This window comes from Eutrigla gurnardus, assembly GCF_963514095.1.
Source record: "Eutrigla gurnardus genome assembly, chromosome: 14".
Taxonomy (NCBI): Eukaryota; Metazoa; Chordata; class Actinopteri; order Perciformes; family Triglidae; genus Eutrigla; species Eutrigla gurnardus.
This window is the reverse complement of record NC_139937.1, coordinates 19,726,289-19,751,305: the sequence shown is the minus strand read 5'-3', so window position 1 is coordinate 19,751,305 and position 25,017 is coordinate 19,726,289. Positions and strand designations below refer to the sequence as shown.

The window sequence follows — 25,017 nt, the reverse complement described above, 5'->3', positions numbered from 1 at the left end:
TAAATTATCTGTATATTTAATTTGTGTTTTCATAAACGTTGTGTTTATATAGTTGTAATTAATAACAATTAATTAAACATTGTGATTTTATTTCTTTTAAATAATGTTTTAGGTTGGGGACATTCTAAAACCATAGACACCCTGCTAATACATATGCACAAATGCACACTGGTAGTCCGTTATTGTAGTATTTTTTAATTGTATTTTGGACTGTCCTCTTTGGTGCTGTAACCCTGCAGTGGGCCTAATAAAGAATTCTCTTATCTTTTATGTGCATTGGTACAGAGAAAGGACAAGGAGTTTCTATTCACAGGACATGAATAAGACAGACAAAAATTCAATATAAGGGAAGTTTGTCATAATGCATCATGTGAAATATTAAAAGTGTGTGTATATGTTACACACGCTGAAGGATGACCAGGTTATTCCGTATAAAAGGTCTTAATTTACAGCCTGTAACAACAGAAAGATGTCTTTAATCGTCGTACTTCCTGTTATTTCAGGAGTATACCGCCGGTCAATAACAATACCGCTACTGACACCTAGTGGTGAAAAACCACCATGCAGTTGCTCCAAGCAGGTGCATTTTCCGTTTTACAGGTTCACAAAGCAACTAAATACATACATCTTACCAGGAAAATAATAGTAAGAGCAATAACTGATAAATATACTTTGGCATAGTCATAGCTATTAGCATGACCAGGGCGCCACATTTACATGTAAGTGATATTTCACATATTTCCAGTATTAAAAGTATTGTTTGGCTCTGAAAAACTGATAATGCACACAAAGACAGATAATGCCTACACAAACAGCCGTCATGTCATCAGGTGACTCATGTGGATTGTCAGTCAGTATGCCAAAGTGCCCTTGGGCAAGATACTTAACCCCCAATTGCCCCCTTGGCCATCGGCAAGGTGCGTCAGCATCAGCCATCGGCCGTCTCTATTCAGCTCCTCTGGCGTGGAGGCGGCTCCTCTACCATCAGTATATGGATATGTGTGAAAATGTGAAATTGTATTAATGTTCCTCAGTGATTAGGGTTGGGGTTAGGTTTGGGGTTAGGGTTAAGGGTTAGGCCTCCGACTACTGTTTAAAACTGCCGGCAGACACTCACTCATCGTGCCAGCTCGTTCTACAACCCTCGGACCAGTGTTTAAAACTGCTACCAAACACCCAATCACCGTGCCAGCTGGTTCTACAGGCCTCAGACCAACGTTTAAAACTACCAGCAGAAATCCACTCAACTTGCGAGCTGAATTTACAGGCCTCGGACCAGCGTTTAAAACTACAAGCAGACACCCACTCACCATGCCAGCTAGTACTACAGGCCTTGGACCAGCATTTAAAACTACCATCAGACACTCACTGACCTAACCAGCTGGTTCTACATGCCTCGGACCAGCGTTTAAAACTACCAGCAAACACCAACTCAGAGTGCCAGCTGGTTCTACATGCCTGGGACCAGCAGACAGATCTAAGATGTATTAAACCGTAAGTTATCTTGTTCCATTTCAGAATAGAATTTCTAGTTGTTATATTAACAAGACTAAAATGTACAGAATAAACGGATGCAGATTCCAATATAAATATGAAGAAATTCATGAAAATGTACAATATATCTGCTTTAAAATGAAACAGCTGCACATTTTGAAGGAATGTGCAAAAAATATTTCACATAATAGTTATAGCTGTATCGTTTATCCTTTTTCTCCTCCTCTGATCACACAAGGATCGTTTATCCTGCAAAAACAACACCAACTGTTTTGTCCCTATTTGTCAGTTTTTGTGAGTCTTTAGTTTCTTCAGTTGGCCAGAATATAAATATGCTGCACCTTCTGCGAAATTAAACATAGAACGGTGAACTGCTTTCAAGCTTTGTTTCCGTACATAACTGATCAACCTCCATACAATTTTCTTTTGAAAATAACAATAACAATTTTGCACATTTAATTTGGAAGTTTTTAAACCGGAAATCGACTTTCTTTCGTGACACTTGACAGAATAAAAGTACGCCAAATGCGGAAGTGCGCCTTAAGTCCGTTAAGCAGCTGAGAAGCAAACAAAGCAACAAGTTGAACTTCGCAGCTGGAAACTTTACATTTCTGTTCACCGGAAGACATCTGAACGGTGAGTTTGTTCCCAAAACATTCACGTTTTATAGCCTGTTTCGCGGCTAACCGACTTCCTGTTTAGCGGGTCACTTTAGCCGATTTTAGGCCACCATTTAAAGTTGATTCCAAATCCTAACCTGTGGAGGGGCAACTCCACAAGCCAGACTACGCTTACAATAGTGTCAAATTAAGTTTTAAAGTAGTTTATTCAGCGGAGTGACACATTATTGGTGAAACATGAGTTCAAATATCTCTATATTTAATTAAAACAGATCCTCACTGTGGCGTGAATCTGACTCCGCCAGCATCGTTAGTGTGACGACAGTCCCATCTTTTTTTTCGCGTGGTATTCCCGCAGATGTTGATGCCGTAAAGCGGTGTGTGTGTGTGTGTGACCTACAAAAGAAGACGTATCACGAAATAGACTCCGGCATGGTTGTTGAAATATGCCGAATTTATTTTATTTAATTTTACTTACCTTAGAATCATGTGTCACTTATGTGCTGCAATGTTTCTGTAATGTTGTCTGTCGGGGCGGAATTAATAAATTGTCCCATTTTTGAATGCATGTTTGTTATAAATAAGCTATAAATGAGGAGTTTCTGGATCCATCTGGTAAAAGATGACCTTGTGACTTGTTATTGCACTTAACCTGTATTGTTCCTGTCCACTTTCACTTTCACATAGTTCATAAACAACGAACTGTACGTTTTAATTTATCTAAATTAATCTCACACTTAACAATAAACGACATCAAATTCTTCTTCTGACACGTGTGACTCAACTTAAGCTCCCAAATGACACCATGGGATGTTCCTGCTAGCGTCATCATAATTTAACGGAAGAGTGTCTCAATGTGACGAGAAGTAGTTGTCTCAACTATTTAGGAGCCTAAAAATGTGTGCCTTCCTGCAGTACCCCCCCAAGTTCTCTCCTTCCTTCAGGACACATGACGGTTACGATGTTTCTAAGCAGTTGACTGGGACAACGTTAAGTTTGTGGACAAATAAAGTGATGCTCCAGCTTCTTCTTGTTACACATGAAGAGCTGGGAGCGTAGATCTGTGCAGCTGTCTGTGTGTAACGGTGGTTTTCTCTGTTCAGCTCCATCATGACCGAAGTCTACTCCCCGACGACGTCTCCCAACCCCAAATCCTCCTGGTTCACCGTCCCGTCTGAGCATCTGGATAAAGTCCGCTTCGCGATCAAAGCCATTGAAGTGGTGAGTTCAAGGTCTCGTGAGTGGGGCCCCGAGTCAGAATATCAACAGCGGGATGTGTCAGCTGGTCTGAACATTTGGTAAATAAATAGTGATTTGTGTGCGAAGAGTAAGCGCCTTTAGATGGCCGCCATGCAGTCACATCTACTGTTATCTACTTTCACTCAGACCAGAGTCGGTTCTACTCCCAGTCTGACTGATATTAAAGAGGGATTTTACGGGTCGCAGCATGAAGACTAGGAGAGTAAACGCAGTCAATGTATTTCATAGTATTTCTGGTAAAACTTGATTACAGCTGCAAAATTCCTCCAGAAGGAGAGAAATAGTAGGACTATTTTCAGCGTTGGAGGAATCCACATTTGGTGCTCGAGTGAGCATTTGTGGCAGCAGGATTGAGTGAAAATCAACATTCTAAAGCATCTACACTGATTTAAAATCCTCCGACGTGTTAGTAGAGCCTTTATCAGTGAACTTATTTGTGGGAAAGCAGAGGTGCATTAACTCGTGGAGCCTCCGCTCATGTTGCACAAGCCGCGATGACATCATTTTCTGGCGCGAACCTCCCAACGGCGAGCATAAATCATGAATGATACACACACACACACACACACACACACACACACAGTCGTGCAGTAGAGAGTGTGTGACTGTGTTTGACCCCTCGGAGACTGGACCTTCCTCATCTGGCAGCTCTTTGGGAAGCTGCAGAACGAGAAGTGAAAGTGCTACAGAGCTGTCGTTAGCAGATCTCCCGGCTGCTGACCGTCCACTGTTGCAACAGTTAACTGAAGTCTGCATCCGGCCTGCATGCTGCTCATTGTTGGAGAGCGTTGGACAAAAAAGAGGATGTGCAGCAGTCCCCGTGTCCAACGTCCCACAATGTTTATGATCAAACTTCATCTGGAGTCAAACTTCAGAAACATTCTGATGTCTGAATCCTAGAAGAAGTATTCACAGCCTTTACTGCAGTAGAAGTACTAATACCACACTGTGAAAGGTTCTGTTGCCGTTGACTACAGTACTTTTTTTTCCCCCCAAAAGAAAAAGTACAGTAGTTAACGGCAATTGATGATGATGATGATTATCAGGATGATATTGTCAATCACAATTATTGTAGCAGGATAATGGTGACATAAGATGTTCATCTCATTAAAACACTTCGGAAGAGAACCTGCTCTAAATTGAATTAATGTGTAGATTGATTAAAAATCACTTTTTTTTTTAAAAATAGACAAATTGGTGTATTTTCTGCTCAGATGGGACTCAAACCGTCAGCCAGGGGGAGTGTTGATGCCTTGCTTGGCCGCTCCAGTGGTTTGTAAATACCGGGGTATAGTCTGTATTTGCGACTCGGCTGACGTCAGACGTCTTATTTTAGCTCTGTGGTTCTGGGTTTGTCTCCGTTTATTTGGGGGAAACACAAAGACCTTTTTTAGAACCTGACATTCACTTTAAACGCAGAATATTCCTGCTGTAAAAACCCAGTGGTGTAATGGGAACAGAGTCTGGTTTACCACTTGACCTAAATATACAGCATAGAGGGAGAGAACTGTGTTCATGTTCCCGTCCTGCACACCCTCATATATATTTATCATTACTAATAATGCATTTATTGACTCTACGCAGTGACTATGGAGCTTTTTTAGCTCCTAGTTCAGTTTTTAATGGCACATTTCCTGTCTGGATTTGGCAGTTACCAGGTCGTTAGAGGTTCATCTGCAAAATGTTGCTCAAACACAGAGATGATGGTGTTTTAAAGAGAGGTTTGTTATGCCCGGTCTCGAGGTGATGCAGGTCCAAAGCAGCCACAGAGACCGATGGCTGAGCATGATAACGGTGGGGTTTATTTAGAGAATCACAATGTGGTCGGACTACAGGGTGGGGAAAAGGCCATCCAAACAAAGCAAGCCCGAAGAAAGCAAAATACTGTAAAACAGAGAGGCTAAGTCCCGCCCATGTGGACCACCATGGGACATTACTGTGGAAATAATATGTTCGTCAGTCAAAGACGAGACCTGTTTGACTTGTACCAGGAATAACACATATGTTTGTCAATTTACTTCAACTTCAACAAAGTTTGTAGTACAACTGTTGAAGTATAAAGACTGTAAAAGTACGTAATTATGAAGACTTTCCACCCCAAAGTGGGGTAAGTAGCTAAGTTAGCTAGCAAGCTAACAGCTGACAAACAAATTGGTCGGTTGGTCATATAATTTCGTTTATTGTGAAACGGTGAACTACATCTCTTGTCTCACGATGTACGTCACCAACATGTCCTTTTTAAACGCTGGTGGAGGGAAAGGCTTCACTGGATCGTACCATTCAATGTTCCTGTGTGTGGGGGGGGGGGACGTCCTCTTCCTGTTGAATCAGTGCGTTTCAGTCACGCCCAGGCTACCACACGGTCTGTCGGGAAGCAGCCGCCGCCCATGCTTTTACAGCAGTCCCTGCACCGAGTGTCTATGCTGGGAAGACGAAGATGTCACAGTACATTATGCCTTGTGTTGTCCGTTTGACCGTGTAGATACTGACGTAAACAACGTGGAGAGGGAGACGGGTAGGACATGCAGCGGTCGCCCACTTGTTCTGAACCAGAACCATGTGGTTCATATGGTGTTATAGAAGTGCTATAACAAATCTGTAAACCTATAAGAAAATAAATGTGCGAGTATAAAGAGGAATAAATAAAAAGATAAACAAGTAAATAAAAAAATGTGTAAAGAGAAGTGAATTAACCTATTTTAAATCAACACTTAATTTACTTCAAGTCAACTTCAGCAGATGAACAGTTACAAAAGTTTAGGTTTTTTTTAACAAAATGAACCAAAACACTATTGATCCAATTCTCTCAACTAAAAAGAGGTTTGAATTTAAATAAAGCAGAAGTCATATTTATGCCAAATGTCTCTTTTATCTTCTTTGCACAAAAAGTAAATCCATTTAATCTCAGGTTTTCAGGTTGATTTAACAGATAGTTTTTAAGGCTAACATCTCTGAGTTAATCACATCAGATTTGTTTAAATTGTTTAATAAACAATTAAAATCATTTTTTAAATTGTTTATTTTATTTACTTTTATGGTGTTTTATTAGTTATCTCGACATTTTATGTTGTAGAAATCAACCTGTCAGCGCTCTCTGGTGGACAAACATTTCTACACCTAAGACTGCAATATCATATATATTACTGCAATATCATATATATTGCAGTAATATCATATATATTGCAGTCTTACCTTTCAAACAGGCTGATAATATTGACTAATTGTAAATAATTATATATGAAATATCTCTTGGTATTTCCTGGTAATCAAACAAATGCTGCAGACGTTGACCTGATGTCTCTTGTCTCTCCACACCAGCTGCTGTCCTTCGTGGCCTTCATCCTGGAGGAGGTGGTCAACAGCTGCAGCAGCTGCTCGGCTCTCTACTTCTTTGAGTTTGTCAGCTGCACGGCCTTCCTCTTCACCCTGCTGCTCCTCATCCTCCTCTCCACCACCCTGCACACCAGGGTGGGCATCACCTGCTGGCCCCGCCTGGTAAGAGAGAGCTCACGCAGACTCCCTTTCACTGACCTCTTACCTGTTGCTATGCTCGAGGAATAGACGGCCATTCTAGTTGAGTATGTAGTCTTCACAGCATACTCAATAGGTGGACCCTTGTGAATTACAGTAACGGCAGCATTATTCTTGTTTTTTTATTTTATGTCAAACTGTCAGCATACATTGTATCAAAGGGAGACCTTGAACTCAATCACATACAAATGAAGCAGAAAACGGTATCAAACATGGAAAAATACATTATATAGATAATAAGCAAACAACAATAAAACAAAACTGCTCCAATAAAATGTTGCTGCTGGAACAGAAACCAGGGATGGGACCATAAAGGATTTTATTGCGAATCGCAAAAAAAAAACTGACTTGAAAAAGCTGGCTGGTCAAATATAGAACCTGATTTTAAAGAAGAATACATAATACAAAAATGTATTTATTTATCCTTTATTTATGCCTTATAATACAGATATGTTTCTTGGCAAATATTGTCAGGATTTAGTGCCATTTTAAGAGTTACAGCCATATTTTGATATTGTGAATCACAATTATTTTGCTGGGATAATCGTGACAAGACATTCTTGTCATGTTAAGGTATTTACATGTTAAGGAAAGAGAAATTCAGAGGTGCCAACGAAGCACTGCGACAACTTGTGGAGCCTTAACTCGCCTTAATGGAGGCAATAATGGCACTTTAACCCACTTGTGATTAAAAGCTCCTTCCTTCTACATTGCAGACGTGAGCTGATCAGAGTTAAAACAGCTGAATCTGTCAGCATTCAGGGAGTTGTCTTTATTATCACAGTAATAAACGGTGCTTATAATATATTCAACGGGACATATTAACTATTAATTAACATGCTCACTGAGTCTCTATTGCAGGAATGTTGTAGTTGTATCCACTTTTGCCCTGCACGAGTATTAAAGCTCTGCATGCACCATTTTGTGTTTTAGAATAAATACACGTGTATTCTGATAATGCAGTATTAACAAACAGTATGGTCCGTCATTAACAGACAGAAGCGTCCTCTGTGTAGCCGACACCATTGTGTGTCCACGTCTCAGTTCTGCAGCTTCAACCAAACACACCAGGTCCTACAAAAAGACACATTTTGGAGATTATTACCCACCAATCACATGTAGTGATAATGGTGTTACATGGTGTACCCAAACTAGAAAAGTGTTGCCATACCCTGCTGTTAAAAACGGTACCCAGTAGAGTATGATAGTGTTTTAATAAGAGCCGTTCCTGGGTTGATGTGTAGGCAACTGCTACTCTGAGCTGGTGTCTCTATCAGCAATACTCAAATAACCAGGAAAATGACAACACAGCTCTAATTTCCAAATGTACTGATAAAGTTAAACTCAGCATCTTTTCAGAATCGGTCCGAGCATCTCCTGTAATCCAGCAAACGCATAATCCACCAAAGAGCAGCTGTTGTTATATGATTTAACCGTGTTTCTGTTACCGTGACACAGAGCTTTCTACAGTTACTGTGGTGTCTTCCTGTTTTTTAGAAGTTTACCTCATCAACTTCTCACAGAAGTTCATCTGAATTTATTATCATTTGTTGTGCTGCAGTACCACTCTCCTCCTAAACTGTTAATGAGAAAGTGGCGCTATTTTTTACAAAGAGTCTTATTAAACACCGTTTAATGTGTGATATCTGGTCATAAATATAAAGTTAACTATCAAAGAATCTCAAATATAGGGAACATCAATTTCTGCACCCATTTACATTTTAAATTCATAAGGAAGTTCCATCTTCTGTCATCTATTATTCCATTACATTTCCTGATGTTTTAGATTTTTTCCCGTGGCATAGTTTCAGTATCTGTACCAACATATAAAGGCAGGGTATCACATTGACCTCACATTCTTGACAGTGCATAAGTAATAACTTGAAGTAGCAAGAAAACACACTTGATAGCAGGAAATAACACCGTAATTTGTTATTTCCTGTTATCAAAAGTGTGTTTTCATGCTTCTTCAAAACTCTCTCAAAGTGACGTTAAACCCTGTGATTACTAAATGCGTTTACATGCTATATGTAATTGCTACTCTATCGGACTTTATTTTGAAAGCACATCTTTTCTCATTGTAACTGCATCAGAAGAAGCTGCTTCCTGACAGGTTTTGATTCGCCCTTTAGAGCCTCCAAGTATCTGAATTGAACAAACCCATTTAAGCAGCTGAAAGCAACTCATTTCGAGAGACTATATGTTGTTAGTTTCCGTTCAACACTTTAAGGTGGAGTTATTTCTTTGCATCTATTTTTTTTTTTGTTTCTGTCAAAAATTATACCGACCTGTTGCTGTGTGTCAGATGTTCGCGTCAGCTTGAAGTCCAAAAAGTTCAGGTAGTCTTCATGAAGGGGTTGAGCAGTCTTGTTCTGTCACCAAAAACACATTAATACTAATTAACAGGAAAGGATATTACCGTCTTAATTTCTAAATACCTTGATATACCGTACCTCACACACACACGTCCATTTTTATACATTTATTTTAGTGTACTCAATATTGTTCACCTTAACGATTCCATCAACGATTTTGCTTATTTGTGTTTAATGTTTGCGTCGTTGTTGACGAAACATATGTCATAATAGTTTTCATTAATGAAGATAACTGCATCTGACCTGCACCAGTCGGGACAGTTTGGTATGTAGAGTCCAACATGAAGGTGTGGAGACCCGTCTGAGCCCTGGTGAATCATCACATCACAGCCCAGCTCAGTGTTTTAAATAGCCGTTCTGAATGTCAAAAATAAAAGTCTGGCCAGTGACTGGAAGCGGCAGTGAGCAGGTGGAGTCTACGGAAGTATGTCTCTCAGGTGAGGGGAGGATTTCCACACACCGGCGTGCCCACCACGACAGCTCCACTTCACCCTCATCTGTGAGCCTGAGTGGAAAGCCTCCTTCTCCACAACGGGCTGGCCGCATGTCTGACACATCCTGAACAGCTCCATTAGGCTGCGGCTGTAGACGATAGTGCAGTCCTCGTCTTCGGGGTCTTCGTCAGACTCCTCTGACGGCGTTATCGAGTTGAACTCTGGTTCTGAGTGGAAGCTGTCTTCCAGAGGGTCGACTGACACCACGATGCAGAAGCTCTCATCTGCTGCTGCTGCTGCTGCTGCTGGAGACTGCGAGGAGCTTCCTGCAGCTCCACAGGTCGCCTGGCAATGACAAAACATGCAGCAGCTTAGTAGTTGACTGGCTCGTATAAAACCTGACTATACCTGCCATTTAACACTTATGAACTCACGCATGAGTCGATATATTTTCATATCGACTTGTGCTTATTCAAATTTATTCATACTGGTGCACTATTATCCCGGCCAAATTTACTGCAATTCATGATAATACAATTTAAAACTCTTTTAAATGGAAAAAAATTAGTTTAACACGTTTTTTATGGAGTCATGGTCAAGACATCTTTTGTTTGTCTTTTTTTAAGTGAAAAACAAAGTAGTGAAAATGTTTCTAAACAACTTGAAAGCTACTTTGATTATCTGTTTTTGGCATTTGGTTAATGATCCGTTCGTTGACACATAAAATGGAAAACAACAAAAATAAAAGCATAATTTTTAAAACAATGAAAACCAAATTTAAAAATACAGAAGTCATGTTATATAAAATGAAAGTATGCTAAGCATGTTACTTACTTGAAAGGGCTATGTTTATGTAAAATTATGAATTCAGGGTGTTTTAGTTTGTTGGAATCAAGGTAAATCCGCCCTGTTAGTCAATAACGGATGAATAATAAATAATAATAATAATAATAATAATAATAATAATAATAATAATAAATAAACTACATTCAGTATACTTTTTTTTTTTTTTTTTACCTGTGTTCTGCTTCTCTTCGGAGCCGGGGGAGATGTGTCCGCACTGCCCGGCTCATCGTGCCGTCTCCCGGGGAACACCGACGGCACAGCGCCGCTCTTCAACACCGGCTTGGGGGCGATGTTCAGTATCTTAGCTCGGAAGTCTTCCTCGTAGTCGTCGGGCTGGAAGTGGAGGCTGCACACACGGACACCGCTGTATTTAGAGGCCGGCGTGTTCTCGTCGAACCTGGGGTTCCGGATCTCCTTCAGCCATGTTCTGCAGCGCTGCGGGTCCCTCGTCGGTAAACCGTGAAAAACGACCCCCATGGACTTCGCCTCGTTGTAGCCTTTACACCCGGGAACGCAACACCTCCACGGCATCGCTGCGGCGCCGAACGCACACAAATCAACAAAGTGACAACTGTGCAAAAGAAAAGTGACTGGTCATTTTCAACTATACCAACAAACCACGCACTTCCACATGTCAATACAGGCTGCGGGCTCAAAGCTGGCCGACCAGCCAGCAAATTCCGTTCTTCTTCTTCTTCTTCTTCTTTTTGGAGTTTATTGGCGGTTGGCAAACCAACGTAAATGTGCATTACCGCCACCTACTGGACTGGAGTGTGGAACAGTAAATTGGCAGACAAAATAAATTAAAACAAACAAACAAAGCAAATATACAAAAAAATAAATAAATAAAATAAGCCAGCAAATTCCGTTCTTCTTCTTCTACCCATAGACGTCTGGCAGATTGTACTCTTTGAGGCACAATGCTGCCCCCACAGGCGATACTCTGCTTTTAATTTTAGATTTTGGCTTTTTAGCTTCTTCTTTTTTTCTTGCATACTTTAACATCCAAGCATAGGTTTCTTGTGTGTATATTTCACATTCACTGTACACTGAAAGGCACGAGGCGAGGTCCTGAGCTGATCTTCTTCTGTTCCGCAGGACTTTGTCTACACCGCCGCCATTGCTTTGCTCTTCCTCGTCGCCGCCATCATCTTCGCTTCAGACAACAACGGCACAGTGATGGAGTCGAGTGCTGTGGTGAGAAAACGTCAACACAAACTCAGTGACACTGATGTTCTTTGTTACATCCGTCTTTCTTTACCTCATGTCCTCCTCTACCATTCCTTTCCTTTGTTACCTCCTTATTTCCTTCTCTACCTCCTCCTTTCCTTTGGTACCTCCTCCTTTCATTTCTTACATCATTACTTCCTTTTTGCACCTCTTTCTTTCCCCCTCTACTCCCTCCTTTCTTGATGACCTCTTACTTTCTTGTGTCCTTCTTTCCCCGCTTACATCCTGCTTTCCTCCTCTACTTCCTTATTTTCTTTTTACAGGCTTTTCCCTCTCTAACTGTCCCTGTTCCCTCTCCTCCATTCTCGCCTCCTCTACTTCTTCCTATACTTCCTTCTTTACTTCTCTTATTCCTTCCCTTTATTACATCCGTCTTTCCTTCTTTACCTCCTTTCTTACGTCCATTCTTACCTCCTCTACTTCCTTATTTTCTTTCTTGCATCCTTTCCACCTCCATCCATCCTCTATTTCCTTGTTGTATCCTTCTTTTTTTCTTCTACCTCCTTCTTTCCGCTCAACCTCTTTTCCCCCTCTTTTCCCTCACTACCTACTCCGTTCCTTTCGTACATCCTTCTCTTCTCCTTTCTTTCCTTTCCTATATCTTCCCTTTCTTTTCTACTTCATAATTAAAGTTATTTCCTCTTCGTCCTCTCCTCCTCCAGGCGTTCGGCTTCATGGCAACGGTGATGTTCTTCATTGACCTCTTCTGGTTTGTGAAGAGTCATGGGTTCCCCTTTAAGAGTGACGGGAAGTCAGAGTCCAATAACGGCCCGGCGATGGAGACTCCAGCAGAGACGGCCAAACTCAACACAGTGGCCGCCGAATCAGAATAAGTCTCTCTATATTCACACGCGTGCGTTTTGTTATGCAGCAGAGGTCAGATTATTTTACGCACTATTCCTTTTAAACGTGACGACAGGAGGCCGAGCTTCAGCCACGTCTCACCTCACATCTAATTTTAAAGTCCTTTTAAATCTGGTCGTTTTAAACCGCTGAGGACAATCAAACGTACAATATGAATCGATCAGAGCGTCCGTCAGCTGTTTGTGTTTGACTTGAAAGAAATGGGAAGCAAGCGTTTCTCCCTGTTTGTTCAAAACTTAAAGCCAGGACAGAGACACTAAAACCACGGAACCACTAAATATTCTGTTGTAAAGTTTATCTGTTGAGGTTTTAAACAACACATTGACTTAGATCAATTTATGGGTTTATTGTCCGTCATTGAATATCATGAAATTTATGAATGTTTTTAGTCTAAATTGACAACAAAAATCAAATAAGCAGTTTTTGCCTTTTTTATGTGAAATATTGCACACTTTAACTTCTTCAGATGACCAATCAAAAAATATAATGAGACAACCAGAAATCATTGTCTTGTTGGCAGTTATACTGGGCAAAGGTTTTATTGTCATCATACAATCATTTTTTTCACTCAACAAAGAAAATGTGTCTTTTTAAATTTCAACTGTTTGTCGTTCATATTTGTAAGAAAGTCAAAAATAATTTTGTTTTATTTCAGATTATTTCTACTAAAACCAGCATCGATGTTATTTAACTGCTGTTGCTGTTCAGCTGAACTTACTGTTAAGTTTTCTAACATACATCAAACATTTCATGTTCCAGTGAAAGTCTTTCTAGCTGAGATTCTTTGTGTTTTTTCATAGAGACTCTGATACTTTAAAGGGATAGTTTGGATTGCATATAACAACAGTTTTATAGTCCATGTATTACCAACAGTAGATGGCGGTCAGCACGTCCCCAAGTTGTAGAAATGGCAGCAAAACATGTTTTAGACACCTCAAATTACTCTTGCCAAACTGAACACACCTTGTTTCTTTGTTGAGTGACAGTTTTCAGACGCCAACATTGCCAAAACCTTCCCATGAGCCTTTGCCAAAAGCACCTTGTTCACCCTGATGAGGTGGATAATCACGGGTGACGCTGTCCTACCAGCATGCTTCTCTCGGCCGACCTCTGACCTCCCTGAGTACCAATGACTTCATTATTCCACCACCTTAAAGAAACATTCCACTCAAAACTCTCTCTGTTGCTCTTCATGTGGATCTCTAGCCGTGACGTCGCCTCCACGTGTTTCTTTGTCAGACCTTTTAATCCGAAGCAGCCTTATGTTACAGAGACTTGTTTCTGCCTCTTTTCTCCCGAAGTGTCTGGTTTTGATATTGTTTTATATTCTTAAACTTTTAGTGGTTTTGACCCCATTGTCTATTTCATCATCGCACTCAGTTTTTTTTTTTTTTAAGGTTTTAATCGTCTTAATTGCTTTGTGATTTTAAAATTGTATGTTTTATGAAGGAAATGATGCCCTTTGTCAAATTTAAAATCCACTAGAAATGATGAAGTTAAATGTGACCCTCTGTTACCCACCCTGGATTCTACTGACTTTAGTTGTTTAAATCTTCTCATTAGTGTGAAGTTGATTGGATTCTAATCTGTTATCGCCCTGAATTATTTTAAGGAATCCTCCACTTTAACATGTTGATTATTTTGTTAATTATTGACCCAAAATCTTTGCATATATTTGTTGTTGTTTTGCATCTCTTTGTGTATTTTTTTTTACATTGTTTTGTGTCTTTTTCAGCTGTTTTGCATATTTTTTAGGCTGTTTCATGTCTCTGTTGTAATTTTGTGCTTCTTTGTAGTTGTTCTGCATATGTATGCACCTCTTTTTGTCACCCTTGGGCCCCTGGGTCTGCTCGTTAGGCCGTTTCTGTAATCTATCCATGCTTGGAGTTAAGGGGTCAAAAAAAATCATCACGTTTAGGGGAAATATTCCCTTTAATATTGAGCCAACTCCATGAGAAGTTATAACCAGCAGGCTCTGAGGTACACAGAGTGGGTCCATCCATTCATTACACGAATAGAGTTTTAACGGAGATGATCTGCTCTGATCTGAACTTCTGTGCCCAGAAAATGAAGCGGACTGCAAGTTAGACACAAATAGAACTAACTGCCATCTTTTCTACATGTGTGTGTGTGTGAAATGTTTAAAGATGAAACTTATTTTTGTTCCTTTTACATTGTTGGTGGTCACATATTTCTACTTTTTTGCATTGTGTTCAAAGTCTGAAATTGCAGCAGACAAAATCAAAAATGTTCACAAAGTGACCTGCAGTAAATAACCAAGTGTGCAGTCAAAACAACGAGACGTATAAACTGTGATATAATGATGAGATGTCAAGGCACAAGTTTGAAACATTAATAATGTACATTTGTTTTGGATTCCTGTTCAGAAGGGACCTGGTTCCGTCTGTAAAAAAACGGATTAAAACCCAGATTATATTCAGGATCCAAAACTGTTTATGGATGAGGATATCTAGAGATTTTATTTTTTATGCTTGATTTCCTTTTCCCATACAGTGACATTTATAAAAGTGGGGACAACATTCTTACACTGGAAAAACTGAGTGGGACTCTTTTAACAAATATTTTCTTACTCCTGCCAGTCAGACAATCCAGAGTTTTTTCATCCAAAATTCTTCATGAAGCTACAGTGTAGATCTCACTTTGTCTTTTCAAATGGCTGCATTTTCATATCTGATAAGATAATTGTATTATCCTATAATAAACACATTTTCAGTAAATAATTGTGCGTTATGTTTTGTTCTCTTTTTTTTAAAGTAAACCACACAAGTTTGAATCAGTTGTTATTTTCACTTATACAATTATCTTGATTTTTCTCCTGAAAACTGAAACTTTCCAGAATTAAAATACGAAAATTGGTCCCCATAGATATATAAAAATAATGAAATATGGCCCAAGTCTCGGTTACAGTATCAAAGGTATGTGTGAGAACAGTAATTGCATTGTTTTGATGCTTGAATTAAGTTTCTTCATTGAAAAATGTGTAAGAAGTTAGATGACCAAAAAAAAAAAAAAAACAGATGGGAGAATATTAATAATAAATGGGATGTCAGCGTGTAGAAGAACACACATTTGCACCAATAACCTCTCTCTACCATACTTGTGTCAAGTAATAAGGAATATTATTATGAATCAAATGCATTAAAAATAGAATTGTATTCACTTTCATTGAAGTAACCTCAGGAGAATCATTAAGTTAATACATTTAAGTTGTTAGACTATTTGCATTGTCTTGTCCAAATATCATGTATGCAGACTAATGAGATGGACTATCCAATCACTGGCTCCCTTTGCTATTCGGTGTGTCTTTGTGCCTGTAATGACACCATAGAATGTCTTAAAGATCCTTTCAGTTCAACAACATTGCACAACAGCTTTACTCTGTGCCCATGGAACTTTATTTTGAAGGCAGTAGCCTTGAATCCTCTTAACAGATTAGCCTTTTCAAAAGCAACCCCTTCAGTTGCCTTGATGGCAGTCTGAGGTACGCTGCACTACACTGTAAATACGGGTAAGTACAACCAACCAAGCTGTGTGAGATACCATGTTTTCACAATGTCACATGAAAACCAGAGCGATTCGGAAGAGGATGACGGCTCTGAAAGTGGATCAAGCAGAGGAGGAAACTGTTCATCTTTCACCGTTATGTTCAATAGTTTGATTTCAGGTGGGTTATTGGCTTTTCAGTCCGCGTGAATTAAAAACAGTAATTAACAGGTTTATTCTGACTGTGCTCAATTTTAGTGTCAAATTGTGTCCATGACCCAGGTGGAAAATAAATATACTTTTGTGTACATTTTCAATACCATATTGTGAATATACTAACAAATAAATGTACTCTGGGAATATATTGAAAGTATACTAACATCATACTTTTAAGTATTTTTTCACAAGGATATTTAACACACTTTTACATAATTGTACTATAGTACACTTCTTCATATATTATGGAATATTACGTATGTTCACTTTGTTGTTGAATATGCTTTTGGTATTTTTTTAAATATATTCTAAAAATTATAATTATAACAATGCACTGGAAGCCCAGTTTCATTTCATTAATCAAGCATATTAGTATAATTCTATTTAATTAAAATTCAACTAAAATACACATTAGTTGTTCCAAAATGGCAAACCCCAAGTTAAATCAGTAACACACTTGAAACATACGGATAATTAGTGTGTCTGCAAGTACACTCGAGTGTGCTTAAACTTCACATACTTTATTTATTTTTCACCAGGGGGAGCAAAAATATCTGGGGAATAAAAGGAAGGAACTCGGAGAACTTTCTTGTTAGGACTCTCTTCAGGAAACTTGGAGCAGATGGGGAAACTGTTTTTAATATGCGAACGCTTCTAAATCTCGATTCTTGGGTTAAAACAAAGAAATTGGTGGATTATCTTCACAAAGCAGGATTGTACAAAAGGATTTGATGTAGTTCTTAATAACTAATTGTAGGGGCAGCAACACGCCAAAGCTGCGTCTAGTCTGCCTAACTAAAGAAGAAGAAGAAGAACTTTCTTGTTCCTTTAAGCGTTTGTGAATGCTGGCGGCTTTAATACGAACAGCAGAGGGCAACGGAGGACCGTCGCAACTTTGATGACACGGTTTGTTGACATCGTCGTCACATTGTGCGACAATTAGTGTAGTCTTAACATGGTGGCGGAAAGCAGAAGTGACCAGGCGAATAATCATTAGACGGCGAGCAATTTAAGACCTTGCTCGCTAATAATTTGTATTAATACGGCGTGTGTTAACGTTTAATTAAATGTGACGATGCGTAACCTGCTTTTATTAGTCTGTAAGGCGTAACGTCCTGGTAGCCTAGCTTAGCATAGCCCTTTTAGCGAAGCAGCACTACTCGGCACAGTTACATCAGAGATGTGTCACAACAAGGAGGGGACTCGTACCAGTAACGTTCACGTCGAGCAGCCAGTGTGACTCGGTCTCGTTTTAACACTCGTTGTGGCTAACTTGCCGTTGGGTTAAATAGGTTTTCTTCGACCCTGGGGCTGCCTGCGAAGCGTCCACAACATGTTGAACATTCCGACCCAGTCGTTCCCGGCTCCCTGTTCCCAGCAGCGGGTCGCTCCATCCGGGAGGGACAAGGTAACACTCACCGCGACTCTCCTCCCTACAGGACAGTTAACATCCTATGTGTTATTTGATCATCACACACCTCGAGAAGAGAATAAACAACCGGGGTTATCCCTATGTGACCTCGCTCTATTAGGTGGCCTTGAAGCCCGGCCACAGTCTCATGGACTGGATTCGGTTTTCCAAGAGTGGAAAAGACCTGACGGGACTCAGAGGGCGTCTCATCGACGTCACGAAGGAAGAACTGCAGAAACACAACACAAGAGCAGACTGCTGGACCTGCATACGAGGTGAGACTGTATGGTAGTCTGGCATGGGACAGCTGGAGACGGACGATACGATTAACGATACAGTAGTTGGCGATTCGATTCAAGGACGATTTTTTTTTTGTAACGATTCGATCCGATTCTGTAAACCACGATTCGATTCAGTAACTTGTAACCAAAATTCTATATCCATGAAATAAACATGCAATAATGCGAGTGAGACTATCTGTATTCTTCTGAAAGGTGAAAAAATAACATATTTATTCTAGAAAAAAAGTAGTCCTGCATAATATTTTATGCTGAATACAAAAATGTAATTAAACATTGCTCAGTTATTTTGAACATTATTCAGTAGACTACATGCTGGCAGGGGAGAGAGTGTCTTAAACGTATTAAAACCTTAAATCATAAGAATCACGATTCATCCGATTAAATGCATTTATATCGATTATTGGTGAAGCCAAAACGATTCATTCTATTTATTTATTTTAGCAGATGGATTTAGTAGAATCTATAGGACTGACAATCGATTCATCGATTAATCGAATGAATCGTTACACCTCTAGTAGTCTGGCATGGGACAGCTGGGAAAAGATTAATCAATGAACCTGTATGGTAGTGTGACATAGACAGATGGATGAGTTAACTTGCTTTATACTTGATCCCACTCTTGAATATATATATATATATATATATATATATATATATATATATACCGGTATATATATATATATATAGGAGTAAAATACAATGTAAAAGTGGTTTGTATAAATCAGCTTGTATTTGCATGCACCGTGCAGCAGACATGTGTAATGTAACCTTACGGTAGTCAGGGCACTGGAGCGTCATGTATGTCATCTGTTTTTACGATGTGTTATCTCAGGTATGGTTTACAATGTGACCCCCTACATGGACTACCACCCTGGTGGCGAAGCAGAACTGATGAAGGCAGCTGGGATAGATGGCACTGATCTCTTTGACCAGGTATGGAAGGAGGTCGATCATTCTACTTTTGTAACCTAAAAGTAAAAATGGAAGAAGAAAAAAAAGGTGCAGTCCTGCATTTCTGGGTATTAACGTCACAATAAAATTACATTTTTCCACTTGATGGTTCAGACTAAGTCTAAGAGTTGATATTAGGGATGGGACGATCAATTTACATTTTGTTTTCACAGAAGAGACAAGTTTAGTTTAGTTTAGTGAACATCCTTTTCAGTGAAAAATGTATCAAGATGATTATAAATCTCCCTGCATAAATAAAAGATAAATACATTAAAAAATATATATAACCTGTTGTAACCTGCATCTTTAAACAGGCTCTATTTTTCATTTCTCTACCATGATAGTGAGCTAGACAAGTTAAGAGTGTTCAGACTGGCAGCTTCTCTGCTCAGCGAGCCTCAATGCAGACCACAAGTGTACCAGTTATTGACTTCCATCCATTGTTTAAACACACACTTCAAAGTTGGACTGTGTGTGGTCGATGTGCTTAATTGCAGATCACATGACATGGGTAAGCTGCATTTTAGTAAAATGTTACAAATGCACTTACGAGACTGAAACGTCACACTCATGTCTTATAATGTTTGATTTGAAATAATGAAGCAAATTACGCTCATTATATTGTAGTCAGTACTTCCAACAATGTATATAAAGTGATTGAAATGACCCTATAAAGTTGAAAGCATTTCCTGTTTTTCTGGTACCCAACGGTACATTTTTTTCAGGACTTTCAAACAAATGATGGACTCTCTGTTGTAAAAGCATATGTCTAAACTTAAACGTTTTTTTGTTTCAATTATTTTGTTAAACACTCTCTACAACCTGCAGCCTGTCAGTCAGGCCCCGGGGCAACACTCTACAGGAAGCGCACATAATTTCCTTCCTGTTTTTTAACGCAGTGCTCTTGTTGCAGCGAGGTGTGATGTTGTTCTGTAAGCTCTTTAAATGTGGTAATGTCACTTCTCTTAATGTGTCGCTATGGTAACGTGTGTGTTTTTGTGCATAGGTCCATCGCTGGGTGAACTATGAGTCCATGTTAAAAGAGTGCCTGGTGGGCAGGATGGCCACCACAGTTCTTAAAGGTATACACACAGTATCTCTGCGTCGCCGTGCTTACATGTTGTGTTTACACAGTATATGATCTATTGATCCACACAGGATCTTGTAACATCCAGCCACTGTGCAAGACCATTTCTACTATGAAGATGCTGCTTTGAAAAATCTTGCACTCAAAACTCACTTTTGTGCAGGATTCCTTATCTCAAGCAGGTGTCTGCAACTTGATGTTCACATAATATTAAAAGGAGTGAAAAAACGATCTAAAGAATCATGTTATTTATTTGTGTTTCTTCTTCTCAGCTTTCCTCCCTCCTGCTCCACCGACTGGCCTCGCCCCTCCTATGTCGGTGACTGCTCCTCCAGAAAAAGACACTCGTCCTCGGTGTGAAAGAACATATAACATCTAAAACCAAATATGATACAGACCGGTTCATACGCAATGACATTATTATTATTATCATCTGCTCTCTGTGTTTCGTGTAGGTACGACTGGTTCCAAACTGAAGCCACTGTTCATCTGGTCGTTTATGCTAAAAGGAAGGTAATCACTTTCTGACCGCACACACGTTTGAAATGTGAACTTATACTTGACAAAAGTTTGAAGGGTGAGGTTACCAACCCTCCAAAGAGCTCTCTGGATCAATGGTTGACATTTCTCTGCATATTGTTTCGTCTATCAGATCCCCAGCTCGGGCTGTACCATTGTTGACCTCAAGGTGGGTGTTCTGCGACTGGAGGTGCTGCTGGGGAAACTGTCCTACATGATACATTTACGTGAGTAGAGATATGACTCGATATGTTTACGCGCTGTCTTCTACAGAAATATAAGTGGTGTACACTCATTCTTTCTCTTCTCTTTCTTCTGTGAATTACTTTGTACTGAAACCCAGAGCTATCATGGTAGACAAGAGAGACAAGAGCCTGACAAAAATATGCCCCCGGGAATTATCAGAAGGAGCAGACTCACACAGTGTTGCTAATTTTTTTTAAATTATCCATAATTTTCTATTTGTATGATACAATCCTCACTTAAAAAGAAGATCTGTTCAACCTATGATGCATTTTTTACTGCCATTTAATCATCCCATACATAATGGCCCAATGAACACAGTATTATGCTGATTTACACATGATTTTGTTAAAATATGTGTCATTTTTGTGCTTTTCAGGTCTAGCTGGTGACGTCGAGGGAACTGTTGCTGGTAAGACATCTTGTTTCAATTCAAAAACAAAAGATGATATCTGCTAAATCTGTGTTATTGACGTGTTCTTCATTCCTTCAACAGTCCACTCTGCCCTCTCAGTGGGAAAGATCCAGGTCACCATACGCAAACAGGCTAAAGGAAAATGGACAAGTCTTGGTCAACCACTGGAATTTCACAATACATTTCAACGCAAAAACGACAGAGGTGAGATCCGACGTCAAAGACAGCGTTGTTTAAATGTTAATGACAGATCGTGTGTCACAAACATCACTTGAATTTGGGCATCAGTTTGTGCCTCCACAGCCTGCATCCTTTCTTTTAATTATTATCTTTCATCAGATAATCTTAGACTTTTGCTTGCTTATTAGGAACCCAAGAACATTTTAAAGTGAACATAAATTATTTCCGTCTTACAGCGCTCCACTATCGGGATTGTGTGTTGGTGTCAAAGACTGAAGTCAATCATAACACCCATGTGTTCAGATTGCAACTGCCGCGTGGGACTGTCATGCATGTGCCTGTTGGAAAACATGTCTACCTCAAAGCCCTCATTCAAGGTGAGAGCCAGCAGATGGAATACCCCGTACCCAATACAGTGGGTGTTGTACCTGATGCGGAATCTTATTTCATTATCATTTTGGTTCCCTATCCAGACACGGAGGTAGTTCGGCCGTACACGCCAGTCGATCAGAACCTGGTAGCAGCCTCCCACCAGTCCTCACAGGAATCGGACCTCTTCCTCATGGTCAAAGTCTACCCCGACGGAGTGTTCACCCCACATTTCAAGAGCCTGCACATCGGTAAGTAAATCAGCTGGTTTTACGCAGCTGGATGAACCCAAACTACACGATTTAGCTGTGATTTTAATTGCAATTAACAGATAAAAGGATGCTGAAACATCTACATAATGATGGTGATTAGTAAAAAGAAGTCATGCTTTGTTAGGTCTGTCTACAAGATGACAAGCATACGACTTTTAAAATGCTTGTTTTCTCTTCTTAAAGCTATGGTCTATGATTTGGAATAAAAAAATAAATCCATTCAGTCTATCAGACGTAGGCCTGCATAGAAATTGACCAATGGCAGCCATTGCTCCGCAAGGCTCCCATTGGCTCGTACCCTCCATCCAATCCCCTCGTCATCCCGCCTCGTCCCCTCCCACTCCCGCCTTGTCGAATCAGAGGCTCAACTGATTTTGAGAATGTAGACCATAGTCTGGATTGATGGTGTGAAAAATGTGCTTTGCAATTGGTGCTAAAATCGTTACTCCATATTATTTTTGCACCATTGTATTAATTCTATGTTTTTGTTAACTCATCTGTTGTAACTTTTTTTTAGGTGACTGTATATCCGTTAGTGGTCCACAAGGTAGCTTTGGTCTCCGCCCCCTTCGTGATGTCACATACCTCTACCTATTAGCAGCAGGCACAGGGTTCACACCCATGGTTCGCCTCGTCCAACTGGCCCTTCAGGACGGGGACGGCATCAGGTGGGAACTATCAGAAGACTCCATCTGGAGACACAAATACTTTGTTGCCTTTTTTTTACATTTTTAGAGTGTGATTTCCCCTTCCAGGCCTGTAAATCCACCATCTTTGTGTTTCCTCAGAAAAACCAAACTGCTGTTCCTGAACCGGCGAGAGGAGGACATTCTGTGGCGCTGTGAACTGGATAAGCTGGCTGCTGATAACGAGAGGTACTGCAGCTTGGGAAAGACCGCATCAGTTCTGTCAGAACTGGAGAGTATTTCTTAATTAAAAGAAATAAGAGCAAAGAACGGCACTGAATGCTTTCGTACGTGTATTATATTTTGTGTGTGTCAGGTTCCAGGTGGAGTATGTCCTCTCCGATCCTGGCGAGAGCTGGACTGGCAGGAAGGGTCACGTGGATGAGTCCATGCTCAAGGGTTTCCTCAACAGGCCAGATGGATCCAAATGCTATGTGTGCGTGTGCGGCCCCACTGCCTTTACAGAGCTATCAATAGGGTGAGTAATAAAACATGTATTATTCATTTCACTACAAAGACTGGCTCCTTTTCATTGACTTTGTATGCAATCACAGCGCGTGAACTGTTTGCTTCCCATTTGGTGTGAATACAGCATTAGGGGGCGCTATGGAACCCATTTGAACCAACACCTGAGCACGAGACCCATATCAGATGTCTATTTCATCATGTGTGAGTGGTTGAGTAGACCTCAGACTGCACTGACACTTTCTATGCACTATCCTCTTTTCCCTTCTGCTCGTCTGTCAGGTTGCTGAAGCAGCAGGGCTTCAGTGACGAGGAGCTCCACGCCTTCCAGGGCTGATCGAGCTCGGCCTCCACCCAACTCCACCCTGCAAAGACTGTGTGCCTGTGAGTGGGAGAGCAAGAGAGAGACAGTGGATTTTTAATTTATATCACCGTGGATGGAACACCGTATTTCTATGCACCGAGGACCTGACGATGCCGAACAGCAGGCGACACACGCCCAGCACAATCACGATGCAGTGAGATTCTTAGGATTGTGGACAGTTTGGTCAGTGTCTGAAATAAAGTTAATGAAAACTACAAGTTGAAAACATTTGTAAAGATTTGTAAGAATGAAAGCAGTGAAGTGTAGACCCTTTTACAGCGTCGACGTCATCAACAATATGCATGCATGTTGGCATCGTGAGTGAGGTTTCACCCCAGCCATCTATACAGGAGTTAGACGATTTAAACGTAGAATTAAAACTGCTAGCAGCATCTGTCTGGATGTTAGGAGACTTTTCACCGCTGCAGTGACATAAAGTGCGTTATGGTTATATTTTTAAAGAAACGTGTCCCATTTAATAAGGGGCAGTTTTGATTATTACTGTTGACTCACCCAACTTGAATCTTTAATACTCAAGTTTATCTTTATTTTAATGTTTCACTTTTTTACAAAGTTACTACAGAGATGCTAAAACCTTCTTCTGCTGCCTCCTATGCATTGAACCGTGTCACTTTGCTGAAACGGAAACTGTGATGTAACACTTTGCTATGTGAGTGTTCAGTATATGATCATTAGTGCTGCAGGAAACAATACAAACCATCTCCAAGACTGTCTGTTAATATCCGGGTAACAACATGGACTGTCTCTGAGACGTCGACGTGGTCATCGTGATGTCACCTGTTGGTTTATGTACTCCCGTTTTGAAGCCTCAAGTTCAGCATTGGCCGTCGCCATCTTGGCATTTTTGCAACCAGTGAAGGAGCGGATGGATCTGATGCACACAAGCTGCAGAGCATCAACCTGACTGGATCTGGATCCATCTGGATTCTGGTGTGAAGCTGGTAACAACGTTAACTTTATAATTCAAGGTCAATTATATTGCTAAGTGTTAAAATCTTAGTAGCTAACTGCTTGGTAGTGACCTGTCAATCACAAGGTAGCCCTGCCTGAAATAATACCCTACTTTATGGATTCAAGAAGACTTGAAACCAGATATTGAGACCATAAACTCATGTTTACAATGTTTAGTAAGACAATAAATCAAGTGAGAAGTAGAATCATTTTCTCATCGACTTCCAGGCAAACCAGGGGAGTCATCCCCTGTTGGCCAGTCGAGAGAATGCAAGTTTAAGGCACTTTTTTCTTCAGAATCGGAGGTTGCCGCCTGCTAACCAGGAATAGAGAGGAGATCCTCTGGTAGCTTGGGATGATAAAGCGCTGGATCCCACAGAGTTTGTGTACGCGATGACCTGTTGGTG

General features: G+C 40.3%; 3 protein-coding genes across 4 annotated transcripts; 2 read left to right on the top strand and 1 right to left on the bottom strand.

Moving 5' to 3' along the window:
• The first annotated feature begins 1,991 nt into the window (after positions 1-1,991).
• Positions 1,992-15,058, top strand: cmtm6 (CKLF-like MARVEL transmembrane domain containing 6). The gene is made up of 5 exons (XM_084027993.1): positions 1,992-2,130; positions 3,218-3,335; positions 6,693-6,869; positions 11,659-11,757; positions 12,453-15,058. Exons 2-5 carry the CDS (start codon positions 3,225-3,227, stop codon positions 12,621-12,623), a joined length of 558 nt encoding a protein of 185 aa, XP_083884119.1. The 5' UTR covers positions 1,992-2,130; positions 3,218-3,224; the 3' UTR covers positions 12,624-15,058.
• Positions 6,907-11,431, bottom strand: LOC311025203 (uncharacterized protein). The gene is made up of 4 exons (XM_084027992.1): positions 10,732-11,431; positions 9,524-10,059; positions 9,194-9,277; positions 6,907-7,979 (listed from the first exon to the last, which is right to left on the bottom strand). Exons 1-2 carry the CDS (start codon positions 11,089-11,091, stop codon positions 9,697-9,699), a joined length of 723 nt encoding a protein of 240 aa, XP_083884118.1. The 5' UTR covers positions 11,092-11,431; the 3' UTR covers positions 6,907-7,979; positions 9,194-9,277; positions 9,524-9,696.
• A 1,148-nt stretch (positions 15,059-16,206) lies between the features above and the next one.
• On the top strand, positions 16,207-25,015 carry cyb5r4 (cytochrome b5 reductase 4). 2 transcript variants are annotated; one of them, XM_084027954.1, is made up of 16 exons: positions 16,211-16,339; positions 17,667-17,782; positions 17,907-18,060; positions 18,920-19,020; positions 20,045-20,120; positions 20,398-20,479; positions 20,581-20,638; positions 20,778-20,871; positions 21,267-21,299; positions 21,384-21,506; positions 21,719-21,859; positions 21,956-22,102; positions 22,641-22,791; positions 22,912-22,998; positions 23,126-23,287; positions 23,557-24,651. In XM_084027954.1, exons 1-16 carry the CDS (start codon positions 16,228-16,230, stop codon positions 23,609-23,611), a joined length of 1,692 nt encoding a protein of 563 aa, XP_083884080.1. In that variant the 5' UTR covers positions 16,211-16,227; the 3' UTR covers positions 23,612-24,651. The 2 variants fall into 2 exon arrangements, with proteins under 2 accessions (XP_083884079.1, XP_083884080.1); XM_084027953.1 differs by having other exon boundaries at positions 16,207-16,339; positions 21,719-22,102; positions 23,557-25,015.
• Positions 25,016-25,017: the final 2 nt, after the last annotated feature.

Excerpts from the sequence above, each read along its gene's own strand:
- cmtm6 (XM_084027993.1), top strand. The coding sequence starts at position 3,225 with ATGACCGAAGTCTACTCCCCGACGACGTCTCCCAACCCCAAATCCTCC. Across the intron at positions 3,336-6,692 it reads CGATCAAAGCCATTGAAGTG|CTGCTGTCCTTCGTGGCCTT; the intron begins GTGAGTTCAAGG and ends TCTCCACACCAG. Across the intron at positions 11,758-12,452 it reads TGATGGAGTCGAGTGCTGTG|GCGTTCGGCTTCATGGCAAC; the intron begins GTGAGAAAACGT and ends CTCCTCCTCCAG.
- LOC311025203 (XM_084027992.1), bottom strand. The coding sequence starts at position 11,091 with ATGCCGTGGAGGTGTTGCGTTCCCGGGTGTAAAGGCTACAACGAGGCG. Across the intron at positions 10,060-10,731 it reads CGAAGAGAAGCAGAACACAG|GCGACCTGTGGAGCTGCAGG; the intron begins GTAAAAAAAAAA and ends TGTCATTGCCAG.
- cyb5r4 (XM_084027953.1), top strand. The coding sequence starts at position 16,228 with ATGTCACATGAAAACCAGAGCGATTCGGAAGAGGATGACGGCTCTGAA. Across the intron at positions 20,480-20,580 it reads GAAAAAGACACTCGTCCTCG|GTACGACTGGTTCCAAACTG; the intron begins GTGTGAAAGAAC and ends TGTTTCGTGTAG. Across the intron at positions 22,792-22,911 it reads CAGGACGGGGACGGCATCAG|AAAAACCAAACTGCTGTTCC; the intron begins GTGGGAACTATC and ends GTGTTTCCTCAG.